We start from the raw sequence: 13,729 nt of genomic DNA, 5'->3' as shown, positions 1-13,729 counted from the left end.
AGGCCTACCTCATAAATGGGCATTCCTAAAATGTAACTTCAGGCCACACTGTAGGCTATACCTCAGTCAGCACAGGCCGACGCTGACACCTTTTGGACGTCTTTTTTTTTTTGGTGCAGTCCGTTTCGGCGTTGGTTTACATGTCCGGTTTTTGGTCAACGTCTGGAAAAAATGTATTTTCAATGTCTGGAAAATACGTCTTTTTAACTTTCATTCAGAGCCTAAATTGAAATGAACTTCAACGTCTGGAAAATAAAATATTTCAATGTAGTTTTGCTTACTGGGACTATTCTAGTTAGTTGGCATGACCAATGGTGCAGTTTTTAGCAAATTTCCTGCAATAGTACACATTTTGTCATGGCTGTCATGAACATTATAACAAAATCAATGACGTTTGGAATTTTTATTTTGGTGATAGTACTCAAAGATTACTTAAAAAATATATTGCTCCTTTCTACATACTTTGTCTAGTTTTAGATGTTTAAGGTTACACTGAAAACCTTTTTATCATGGCTGTAATGCAAAAATGGGGAATTCAAGTGGAAACACTGGCTGTAATGTAGCAATGGTTTTTAGGAGACTGCTCTGATACGTTGAATCTAGCAATATGATCTTACATTTACATTACATTTAAGTCATTTAGCAGACGCTCTTATCCAGAGCGACTTACAAATTGGTGCATTCACCTTATGACATCCAGTAGAACAGTCACTTTACAATAGTGCATCTAAATCTTAAAGGGGGGTGAGAAGGATTACTTATCCTATCCTAGGTATTCCTTAAAGAGGTGGGGTTTCAGGTGTCTCCTGAAGGTGGTGATTGACTCCGCTGTCCTGGCGTCGTGAGGGAGTTTGTTCCACCATTGGGGGCCAGAGCAGCGAACAGTTTTGACTGGGCTGAGCGGGAACTGTACTTACTCAGTGGTAGGGAGGCGAGCAGGCCAGGGGTGGATGAACGCAGTGCCCTTGTTTGGGTGTAGGGCCTGATCAGAGCCTGGAGGTACTGAGGTGCCGTTCCCTCACAGCTCCGTAGGCAAGCACCATGGTCTTGTAGCGGATGCGAGCTTCAACTGGAAGCCAGTGGAGAGAGCGGAGGAGCAGGGTGACGTGAGAGAACTTGGGAAGGTTGAACACCAGACGGGCTGCGGCGTTCTGGATGAGTTGTAGGGGTTTAATGGCACAGGCAGGGAGCCCAGCCAACAGCGAGTTGCAGTAATCCAGACGGGAGATGACAAGTGCCTGGATTAGGACCTGCGCCGCTTCCTGTGTGAGGCAGGGTCGTACTCTGCGGATGTTGTAGAGCATGAACCTACAGGAACGGGTGTTGTCCAGGATCACGCCAAGGTTCTTAGCGCTCTGGGAGGAGGACACAATGGAGTTGTCAACCATGATGGCGAGATCATGGAACGGGCAGTCCTTCCCCGGGAGGAAGAGCAGCTCCGTCTTGCCGAGGTTCAGCTTGAGGTGGTGATCCGTCATCCACACTGATATGTCTGCCAGACATGCAGAGATGCGATTCGCCACCTGGTCATCAGAAGGGGGAAAGGAGAAGATTAATTGTGTGTCGTCTGCATAGCAATGATAGGAGAGACCATGTGAGGTTATGACAGAGCCAAGTGACTTGGTGTATAGCGAGAATAGGAGAGGGCCTAGAACAGAGCCCTGGGGGACACCAGTGGTGAGAGCGCGTGGTGAGGATACAGATTCTCGCCACGCCACCTGGTAGGAGCGACCTGTCAGGTAGGACGCAATCCAAGCGTGGGCCGCGCCGGAGATGCCCAACTCGGAGAGGGTGGAGAGGAGGATCTGATGGTTCACAGTATCGAAGGCAGCCGATAGGTCTAGAAGGATGAGAGCAGAGGAGAGAGAGTTAGCTTTAGCGGTGCGGAGCGCCTCCGTGATACAGAGAAGAGCAGTCTCAGTTGAATGACTAGTCTTGAAACCTGACTGATTAGGATCAAGAAGGTCATTCAGAGAGAGATAGCGGGAGAGCTGGCCAAGGACGGCACGTTCAAGAGTTTTGGAGAGAAAAGAAAGAAGGGATACTGGTCTGTAGTTGTTGACATCGGAGGGATCGAGTGTAGGTTTTTTCAGAAGGGGTGCAACTCTCGCTCTCTTGAAGACGGAAGGGGGACGTAGCCAGCGGTCAGGGATGAGTTGATGAGCGAGGTGAGGTAAGGGAGAAGGTCTCCGGAAATGGTCTGGAGAAGAGAGGAGGGGATAGGGTCAAGCGAGCAGGTTGTTGGGCGGCCGGCCGTCACAAGACGCGAGATTTCATCTGGAGAGAGAGGGGAGAAAGAGGTCAGAGCACAGGGTAGGGCAGTGTGAGCAGAACCAGCGGTGCCGTTTGACTTAGCAAACGAGGATCGGATGTCGTCGACCTTCTTTTCAAAATGGTTGACGAAGTCATCTGCAGAGAGGGAGGAGGGGGGGGTATTCAGGAGGGAGGAGAAGGTGGCAAAGAGCTTCCTAGGGTTAGAGGCAGATGCTTGGAATTTAGAGTGGTAGAAAATGGCTTTAGCAGCAGAGACAGAGGAGGAAAATGTAGAGAGGAGGGAGTGAAAGGATGCCAGGTCCGCAGGGAGGCGAGTTTTCCTCCATTTCCGCTCGGCTGCCCGGAGCCCTGTTCTGTGAGCTCGCAATGAGTCGTCGAGCCACGGGGCGGGAGGGGAGGACCGAGCCGGCCTGGAGGATAGGGGACATAGAGAGTCAAAGGATGTAGAAAGGGAGGAGTGGAGGGTTGAGGAGGCAGAATCAGGAGATAGGTTGGAGAAGGTTTGAGCAGAGGGAAGAGATGATAGGATGGAAGAGGAGAGAGTAGCGGGGGAGAGAGAGCGAAGGTTGGGACGGCGAGATACCATCCGAGTAGGGGCAGTGTGGGAGGTGTTAGATGAGAGCGAGAGGGAAAAGGATACAAGGTAGTGGTCAGGGAGTTGCAATGAGGTTAGTGGAAGAACAGCATCTAGTAAAGATGAGGTCGAGCGTATTGCCTGCCTTGTGAGTAGGGGGGGAAGGTGAGAGGGTGAGGTCAAAAGAGGAGAGGAGTGGAAAGAAGGAGGCAGAGAGGAATGAGTCAAAGGTAGACGTGGGGAGGTTAAAGTCGCCCAGCACTGTGAGAGGTGAGCCGTCCTCGGGAAAGGAGCTTGACAGATCCTTGACATTTCCAAGGATCTGGCAAATAAGGCCAAGATAGTCATTAGAAAGTTTTCAATGATTTACTTCTTCCTCTTAAATCTTTTTTTATTATATGGTTTTCAATGACGGACTGGGGACTCATTGTTTAGTATGGCATTGGCCAAGGTACAGTGTGAGGACAATGACATTCTTGTGAGCAAAATTACATTGAAAATACATATTTTATGGACATTGATGTCACATTCACTTTTGGTTCTAAGTGAAAGATTAAAATAAGTGTTTTACGGATGTTGAAAATACATATTTTACGGACGTGGAAAATACTTATTTTACGGACATTGAAAATAGGTCTTTCACGGATGTTGAACGTAGGTCTTTCACGGATGTTGAACGTGCGTCTTTCACGGATGTTGAACGTGCGTCTTTCACGGATGTTGAACGTGCGTATTTTACGGATGTTGAACGTGCGTATTTTACGGATGTTGAACGTGCGTATTTTACGGATGTTGAACGTGCGTATTTTACGGATGTTGAACGTGCGTATTTTACGGATGTTGAACTTGCGTATTTTACGGATGTTGAACTTGCGTATTTTACGGATGTTGAACGTGCGTATTTTACGGATGTTGAACGTGCGTATTTTACGGATGTTGAACGTGCGTATTTTACGGATGTTGAACGTGCGTATTTTACGGATGTTGAACGTGCGTATTTTACGGATGTTGAACGTGCGTATTTTACGGATGTTGAACGTGCGTATTTTACGGATGTTGAACGTGCGTATTTTACGGATGTTGAACGTGCGTATTTTACGGATGTTGAACTTGCGTATTTTACGGATGTTGAACGTGCGTATTTTACGGATGTTGAACGTGCGTATTTTACGGATGTTGAACGTGCGTATTTTACGGATGTTGAACGTGCGTATTTTACGGATGTTGAACGTGCGTATTTTACGGATGTTGAACGTGCGTATTTTACGGATGTTGAACGTGCGTATTTTACGAATGTGGAAAATACGTATTTTACGGATGTTGAGAATGTTTTTTGGGGGTCATTGTTTCTATTGGCAAATTTCAACCGTATCAACCAATCATTTCACTTTTCTATCTATATGTCAACAAATATTGTCACGTTTAAAAGTTGTTACATTGAATAAAGGATAATGGATCAAAATGAATATTACAGTATGGAATACGTGTTATTACTCCACTGTGTTAACCAAGAGCTTTGGAACTGGCAGTGTTTCCTAACACAAACCAACAGAACCTTTCAACTACAATGACATTCTCAGTAAAGGTTACAGAAACATTTTTACAGTGGTTGCTCAACTAAAAGTGTTAAGACTTAATAATTAACTTAATATGGAATGTGTAGTTTAGTACGGTACCCTACGTCACTGCTTCATTGCTCCAGGCCAGTGCAAGGGGGAGTTAGAGCACTGATTATGCTTTTGGGTCCCAAGGCGCTAATGTGTCACTAACTGACAATGAATGGGCGACATAAACCAAATAGAAACTAATAATTGTGCACGACTTCAACATTTAATTTCAATGACCTGAATGATTAGGATGAAGGTGATTGAATTTAGAACAATTGTGTAAGAATTGCTATTCCTCTGTACAGCACGCACAGCCAGAAAAATACACCTATTTTTGTGTTATTACTCGCCAGTATTACTTACTAAAACTGTTGTTACAGTAAGGTTTTTATTCTAAGAGAAATAAACTTTTCAATTATATTGAGCTCCCGACCAGTCACGTTGTACAGCGCCATTATGGGCTATTAGCAGGACAATAGACTCTTACCAACACCTCTCTGTATTTTGGTATTTTGATACTTTGTGCAAGGCAATTGATTAGCATTAAAAACTTTTAAAACTTTGTGGATGGGGCCTCCCTAGAGGCTCAGTGGTCTAAGACACTGTATCGCAGTGCAAACGGCATTGCTACAGATGCTGGTTCGATGCCGTGCCGGCCGCGACTGGGAGACCAATGCGGCGACGTACATTTGGCCCAGTGTCGTCCGGTTTAGGGGAGGTCTTTGAAAACGAAATCATCTCCAAAATATCATTATTTTTTTAAACAAACAATTTAGAATCCTCCAATTCCTCTAAATGTATTTGTTGGTTGCGAGCCATATAGATTGCAAAATAGTTGGGAAGAGATTTTTGATGTTTGATGGCACATGGTTTATGAATTGACATGCAATTTTCCGTTCCTCCTGAACAATAGTGTAAGAATTGCTATTCCTCTGTCCTGCACGCGCACCTGGAAAAATACATATTTTTTTGTTACTAAATGTCAGTATTGCTTACTAAAAGGGTTGTTACACTAAGGTTTTTATTCTAAGAGAATATAAGCAAGTGATGTCTGCTAAAAAGTCAAGCTGATGGCGCAGTCATATAGCCTCGGCAGCTACATAAAGCTGAGTGACTCACTCATTCATGGCTTTTGGTCAAAATAAATAAGTACCAACATTCTTTCTGATATTCTTTAACCACTTGCTCCTACCTGACACGCAGGTGTCCCATCTAGACATCTGGAAATGCAAATGCGCTACGCTAAATGCTAATAGTACTAGTTAAAACTCAAACTTTCATTAAAATACACATGCAGGGTATTGAATTAAAGCTACACTCGTTGTGAATCCAGGCAACAAGTCAGATTTTTTAAATGCTTTTCGGCGAAAGCATGAGAAGCTATTATCTGATTGCATGTAACACCCCAAAAGACCCGCAAGGGACGTAAACAAAATAATTAGCATAGTCGGCGCTACACAAACCGCACAAATAAAATGTAAAACATTCATTACCTTTGACCATCTTCTTTGTTGGCACTCCTAGATGTCCCATAATCACTATTGGGTCTTTTTTCCGATTAAATCGGTCCATATATAGCCTAGATATCGATCTATGAAGACTGTGTGATAAGCGGAAAAAATAGCGTCTTCTAACATAACGTCATTTTTTTTTTATTAAAAAAGTTGACGATAAACTTTCACAAAACACTTAAATACTTTTGTAATGCAACTTTAGGTATTAGTACACGTTAATAAGCGATCAAATTGATCACGAGGCGATGTATATTCTATATGGGGTACGTCTGGAAATAATGTCCGGGTAAATCTCAACCAAAATATCCGGTCGGAGACCTGAACAAATGGCTTGTCTCTTCTTCGTTTGACCAAGAAACAAAGCCTAGGCAAATGACAAGACTGTTGACATCGTGTGGAAGCTGTAGGTATTGCAACCTCAGCCCCATTTAATGTGGTTCGCCTTTAACAATGGGTTGATGTGGCGGATGGATATATTTTTCCATTTTCAGTGATCAGATTTTCCTGCACTTTTCGATGAAACGCACGTTCTGTTATAGTCACAGCCGTGATTTAACCAGTTTTATAAACGTCTGAGTGTTTTCTATCCACACATACTAATCATATGCATATACTATATTCCTGGCATGAGTAGCAGGGCGCTGAAATGTTGCGTGATTTTTAACAGAATGTTTGAAAAAGTAGAGGGTAGACTTAAGAGGTTAATAAATAAATGTGTTGGTTATCCTGACCTGGACACCATGTATTATAGTCTGTAAAAGGAAACATATTTCCACCATCTCTCATGATCCATAAGGAATGAATATGGGAATAAATATAACTGAATGACAGAAATATTGGAACAAAATAGGCTAATGAAGGGGAACAAATTGTTGCTTACTGGAAAATACTCTTTCAAAATTAATGGAAGAGGCAAGTGGAAGGGGGAAAGACAGCATTCAGAGGTCAAGACATCGCTGCTCTAAAACAAGCATGGGGACTGGTCTTGATAAATCAATGAGATTTTTATTTTCACTGAATCTCAGTTTGGGTATTGGTTAGACTACAATTAGGGTGTGGAAATGTTAGGGTTATTTTTCTCTTAGTGTAGTACTGTAATGTAGCCTACTCCCTACCGGTCATGTTGTACAGTGCCATTATGGGATGTGAGCAGGACAATAGACTCTTGCAAAGAAGGAGGGTAGGGGGAGAATTCTATCGTCAAATGTATTCTTTAGTTAGGTTTGCTGTATCACAATAGACCCAGAACCGTCCAGGTTTGACCGATGTAGGCCGCCATAGTAAATAAGAATTTGTTCTTAACTGACTTGCCTAGATAAATAAAGGTCACGTTGTACAGCGCCATATTTTTGTTTTTCATGGAATAGAAACTCCATAATATTATTCAAATTAATTCAGCTTTCTTAAAGTCACGTCCCATCCTAAATAACTGGCTTTATTTACAAATTTGTCTCACCTCGTGTTCAAGAATGGCCTTTTTTTCGCTCACTTTCGGTTATTTGAAACCAAAATATCATTATTTTTAAAATAAACCATAGAAAGTTGGTTGCAATTTCAGTTTAATCCACCAGAACAGACAGAACAAATAATACAACAAATATTATGGTTATACTCAAATATGCAAATTGTTTACTTTTTTAAAATCAATTGAAACCTTTAACAAGTGAAAAAGTATTATTAACCTTGTTTTTCACAAGCATAGCAGGCAGGGAATTCTGCAAACAATGTTTCTAGGAAGGGCTATTAGCAGGACAATATATATTGGTTATATTGTGCATGGCTCTCGAGTGGCGCAGTGGTCATTGTAAATAAGAATGTGTTCTTAAACTGACTTGCCTAGTTAAATAAATAAATACAAGTAAGATACAGTACCTGTGTAACAGAGCGCTGGTTTGGTGAACTAAAATCGCATTATGAGTTACCTTGACTGAAACCCAAAATCCCATGTTAGCTCCCAGAACAAATTCCTAGACTTAAGCTCAGTGGGTTATTGAGGTTTTGAGTTGCACTAAAGACCCAGGTTTGATGCCCAATTATTTGACCAGCAGAGCATTGCCCATGGTAGAAGGATTAGTCTACTGGGGTGATCAGGCAATCAGTCTCTGAGGAAAGCACCAAGACGATACACATCCATCCCTGCTGCAAGCATCTTTCTGTTTTTCACTGTTTTTCTCTCTCGTTCTTTCTTCTGTGCGTCTTTTTCACCATCTTGTTCCCTCTCTCTGTCTTGTACTCTCTCTCTCTGTCCTCATTCTCATCTTCCAATTTCTCCAGTCTTCTAACTTTGATGACCTAGAAATGTGCAAGGCGAAGGACTCCAAATGGGAAACGATGTAGTCCAGCTCAGAATATTTCACTGTTGAATGGGTTGCCTGATGTCTATCTCCCTCGATCTCTCTCGATCTCTCTCTCTCTCTCTCTCTCTCTCTCTCTCTCTCTCTCTCTCTCTCTCTCTCTCTCTCTCTCTCTCTCTCTCTATCTCTCTGTAGGAAAATCTTCAGACGTTAGGGGCGGAGATTGAGCGACTTATCAAACAGCAACGATAGCTGGAGGACATTGCTCAGAGGAAGTTGCGCATGCTAGACGACAGTGTCTGAAGGAAATTATAGAGGACCAAGTGAAGAGGGAATGTTGAAGACCCCACCAACTAACTATCTTGTGCCACATCAAGAATTTAACTGAGACACACATATGCGAACACACACACGCACACACGCAGTGTAAAGGAGAAATTTGAATGTTGAATACCAGTCGCCTGTTCTTTTTGATAACCCCCATGTTCTCATCTCTTCTCTCCAATGGGATGAGTACTCAGATCCTCTGACCAATGGATTGCCCTACTATCCCCCCCCCCCCACATAATCTAATACACTTTCCCGGTATGCCAAGGATAGCTTTATTTATGAATGAATTGAAAGGATTATGTTGGTTAGCATTTTCTGAAGCCAGTTGCTAATGCAGGTCCGTGTGCATGCCAATCCTTATTACTCTCCCAAAAAAGTGTTTGTGCCAATTTGCTTAATATATTTTTGCTGAATATATTTTTGAATTACCGCTGTGACCCCTAACGCATACAGTAGTACACTCACTGTGAACCAGTAACTAAAGACTACTACTGCACTCAACCCACAACCTTTCAGACATTTGTCCACCAGGCTCCACTTTCCTTTCTCATTGTAGCCCTACAAAGCACTTAAGGCAAAAATTATACTTGAGATGATCATTCATAACTTGTATTTGTATGCATATCTCCCATTGACATCACGATTCGCTAGTTGGCCTACATTCTGCAAACACCAATGTCAAAGAAGAACTCCTGGCTTGACCCCAAATGTCCTACTATGAAGTTGTATAAATAATAATGAGTTCAGCTGGATAATCTAGGGCTGGTCTTTAGTTGTTAATTTAATGTGATTTATTTATTTCTGTCAGTTTTGATTGGCATTTAATGTTTTCTTTGCTTTTCTTTAGTTTAAAATCAAGTCCATTTGCTCTCTCCTTTTTGTTCTTCATTTTGTCCATTCACTGAAGGAAAATAATGTAATTTTATATTCAATTGTTTGTTTCCATCCTTTCTCACACTCCCTTGTTTTTACTGTCATTAATTTGTAGGACAAAGCATTGTAGTCCCCCCCCCATTTGCTTCTTCACCAGTATGTTCTTCAGCTGTCATAGTGAGGGTCACCTGGCCGAGCTCGAGGCGTATGGTCCCAGGGATGGGTGTAAACAACACAACAACCGACCACTCGCAGAGGAGCTGACATGCACCTGCAACACACTGTCTTCTGCCAAGGACATGATAAAGAGTGACTTTTCCTCAGCCACGGCTGCCTATGCTACAACCAACACACCACACACACACAGAAGTATGGAGAATTCAGATGAAGACGAGCTCCTAAGCTGCAGTCTTTGGTTCTAGTTATTTTCCCCCATTTGTTTTTTGTCACCTATGTGTAACTATTTCAACTATAGTGTAAAGGAGGCCCCTCTTGACTCCTCTGGGATTTTAGTGTTTCTCCCACCATTGTTTAGGTGGGATGCCTTCTCCCCCAAACAAGTCTACTTGGCCCCCCCCGCTATTGAACAATCACAGGATCGATGTGTGTAATTTGATGTTTACGGCTTGTTGGTTTGAGGGCTTCCCGCCTAGGGGAAAAAAATCTAGGGGAAACACTACTGTTCTTTTGGCACCCTTTCAACTTGGCAAACCTAAAACACAGGATTCCCAGCCTGGCTCTCTACTCTGCAACAGTGCGTAGAGAACATGCAGCATGGGCAAATTAGTCAATCGGTTTTTCAGGAGCAGCTTGAGAGAATATTCAAGAAGGAATTAATCTGAATAAATACATTAACATAATGAAATGGCTGGCGGACATCTCGTTATTATGCACTGAGTTACCCAAGTACCCCAGAAGCAGAGCTATATACACTATGGGTAAAACAGTTTATCATTGATCAGCAAACTGTTGATATGGCTTAAAGATTAACGTTGTAGAGTATCTTCAACCAATGAAGACTTTCACCAATCAATGATTTTTGTAACTTATGTTACAAAGGCAACAATTATTGTTCATTTGACACAAAAAATAATTTGCCTGAATCGTTTCATTACTGTTTAATTTGATTGTCAAATATACTAGATATCTTGGTAAGACAAATGTAGTGACTGTGGATAATGTGGTACTCTTATGGTTAAAGAAATGTGTCCTCCATGACAACAAAACCATTGGAAGCATAACTCTAGTACCCGTTTCACACTACTAAGCCATGCACTGGCCTGGTTCCGCATCCACCATAGTTGCTGGAAAGTACCATTTGAATTGTGAAAAGGGTCAAGCACTCCCATGTGTGGTCCAACCTAGGCCTACATTCTCACAACATGAAAACATTGGAGCAATGTTAAATGAATATGTTATTTGCCTGGGAGACCAGTCCACAAAGAGAGAGTGGTAAATTTGTCTCCCGTAACAGTGAAATTAGCAATATGGACAGATGTGTTGTGAGTGTAAAATTATGACTGACTATAGCGAGATGTTGGTATTTTCTGTTGATTGTCTTGGTGTTGTTCAATGTGCTCTGTTTGATTGAATATTCAAACTGTGATTATTATACATTTGTAGATATGATCTTCTGTAAAATGGTCAAATGTTTTTAATATTCCAGATCCAATATGTATATATGGTGTTTACAGGGAATAAAAGAGATGAATCTCTTTCTCTTCATTATTGTCTTGTTTGTATTATCCCTTACACAGAAAGCAAAAAGAAAGTGAATTAATGTACAGCCCAGAGGAAATTGTCTTTGTAAGTATCACTAGAAACCTGTAACATATTAATACAAAAAAGTTAAGTGAAATATTAGCTTTCGTCTGAATCCCCCCAAAAAACAGGAAATCCAAAAGCTAATTTACCCTATGCACTAACAAGGCTTTTCAGCATAAGCAGCTTGCCTACTGCTAGGGTAATGTAGTTCAATGAGTTTAAACTTTTCAGGGTTTTTCTTTATTTGACTATTTTCTACATTGTAGAAAAATAGTGAAGACATAAACTATGAAATAACACACGTGTTGTGTCTTTACTATCATTAAATTGAAGACTTCGTTTTTATGAAAGAGTCTCTGTAATTTGTATTACGCCATCAAACTGATTAATCATGTAACTGTAATTAACTAGGAAGTCGAGGCACCAAGGAAAATATGCAGATTACAAAGTTATAATTTCCTAATATAACCTTTCAGATATTTTATATCTGATCAGTTAGTCTTTTGAATTAATTAATGAATTATTTACTTTACCTCACGTTAGTCTCATTCCAAACGTCCTAAATTGTTGGTTATCTGCACGAACTCAGCCTTCACTTTAAGTCATCCATACATCAATTGTCTTAAATCATTTATTTACTAAGTAATTCACAGAAATGCATAAACAAACAGATAGTTACAAGGAAATGATAATGGGGTTTCCCTAGTGGGATAAACCAGAATCGCGGCTTGGTGGACAAAAGGGGAAGTGGGGGTCAACTGAGATGAGACACGACAAAGTTGATAATTATAACAATTTAAATGCTAATCCTTTGCACATGAACGCTCACCCATTCGGGAACAATTGCAATCAATATACACTGCTAAAAAAATAAAGGGAACACTTAAACAACACAATGTAACTCCAAGTCAATCACACTTCTGTGAAATCAAACTGTCCACTTTGGAAGCAACACTGATTGACAATACATTTCACATGCTGTTGTGCAAATGGAATAGACAACCGGTGGAAATTATAGGCAATTAGCAAGACACCCCCAATAAAGGAGTGGTTCTTCAGGTGGTGACCACAGACCATTTCTCAGTTCCTATGCTTCCTGGCTGATGTTTTGGTCAGTTTTGAATGCTGGTGGTGCTTTCACTCTAGTAGTAGCATGAGACGGAGTCTACAACCCACACAAGTGGCTCAGGTAGTGCAGCTCATCCAGGATGAGACATCAATGCGAGCTGTGGCAAGAAGGTTTGCAGTGTCTGTCAGCGTAGTGTCCAGAGCATGGAGGCGCTACCAGGAGACAGGTCAGTACATCAGGAGATGTGGAGGGCAACAACCCAGCAGCAGGACCGCTACCTCTGCCTTTGTGCAAGGAGGAGCAGGAGCAGCACTGCCAGAGCCCTGCAAAATGACCTCCAGCAGGCCACAAAAGTGCATGTGTCTGCTCAAATGGTCAGAAACAGACTCCATGAGGGTGGTATGAGGGCCCGACGTCCACAGGTGGGGGTTTGTGCTTTACAGCCCAACACCATGCATGACGTTTGGCATTTGCCAGAGAACACCAAGATTGGCAAATTTACCACTGGCGTCCTGTGCTCTTCACAGATGAAAGCAGGTTCACACTGAGCACGTGACAGACGTGACAGTCTGGAGACGCAGTGGAGAACGTTCTGCTGCCTGCAACATCCTCCAGCATGACCGGTTTGGCGGTGGGTCAGTCATGGTGTTGGGTGGCATTTCTTTGGGGGGCCGCACAGCCCTCCATGTGCTCGCCAGAGGTAGCCTGACTTCCATTAGGTACCGAGATGAGATCCTCAGACTTGTGAGACCATATGCTGGTGCGGTTGGCCCTGGGTTCCTCCTAATGCAAGACAATGCTAGACCTCATGTGGCTGGAGTGTGTCAGCAGTTCCTGCAAGAGTAAGGCATTGATGCTGTGGACTGGCCTGCCCGTTCCCCACCTGAATCCAATTGAGCACATCTGGGACATCATGTCTCGCTCCATCCACCACAGACTGTCCAGGAGTTGGCGGATGCTTTAGTCCAGGTCTGGGAGGAGATCCCTCAGGAGACCATCCGCCACCTCATAAGGAGCATGCCCAGGCGTTGTAGGGAGGTCATACAGGCACGTGGAGGCCACACACACTACTGAGCTTCATTTTGACTTGTTTTAAGGACATTACATCAAAGTTGAATCAGCCTGTAGTGTGGTTTCCACTTTCATTTTGAGTGTGACTCGAAATTCAGACCTCCATGGGTTGATACATTTGATTTCCATTGATAATTTTTGTGTGATTTTGTTGTCAGCACATTCAACTATGTAAAGAAAAAAATATTTAATAAGAATATTTAATTCATTCAGATCTAGGATGTGTTATTTTAGTGTTCCCTTTATATTTTTGAGCAGTGTATATATTTACACTCAGTGTGTTGTCGGGACCTTTGTTGAAAAGTTAGTTTCTGTTCGAGAGTTTTCGTCATCTCTCTCTCTCTCTCTGTCGTTGTTAA

The 13,729-nt window shown here is 42.3% G+C and overlaps 1 protein-coding gene across 3 annotated transcripts in view; it reads left to right on the top strand.

Annotated features, from left to right (window-relative positions):
• The window catches only part of ccdc186 (coiled-coil domain-containing protein 186), a 113,614-nt gene extending 102,423 nt beyond the window's left edge, over window positions 1–11,191 (top strand). For all 3 annotated transcript variants that reach the window (XM_052478356.1, XM_035734828.2, XM_035734829.2), the window contains one exon: window positions 8,459–11,191. In XM_052478356.1, the coding sequence (XP_052334316.1) occupies window positions 8,459–8,515 (57 nt within the window). In that variant the 3' untranslated portion in view covers window positions 8,516–11,191. The remainder of the gene's footprint in view (window positions 1–8,458) is intronic.
• The last annotated feature ends 2,538 nt before the right edge of the window (window positions 11,192–13,729 follow it).

Source organism: Oncorhynchus keta, chromosome 24 (genome assembly GCF_023373465.1).
Source record: "Oncorhynchus keta strain PuntledgeMale-10-30-2019 chromosome 24, Oket_V2, whole genome shotgun sequence".
Lineage (NCBI taxonomy): Eukaryota > Metazoa > Chordata > Actinopteri > Salmoniformes > Salmonidae > Oncorhynchus > Oncorhynchus keta.
Note: the sequence above shows the minus strand (reverse complement) of the source record. Positions and strands in the feature narration are given on the sequence as shown.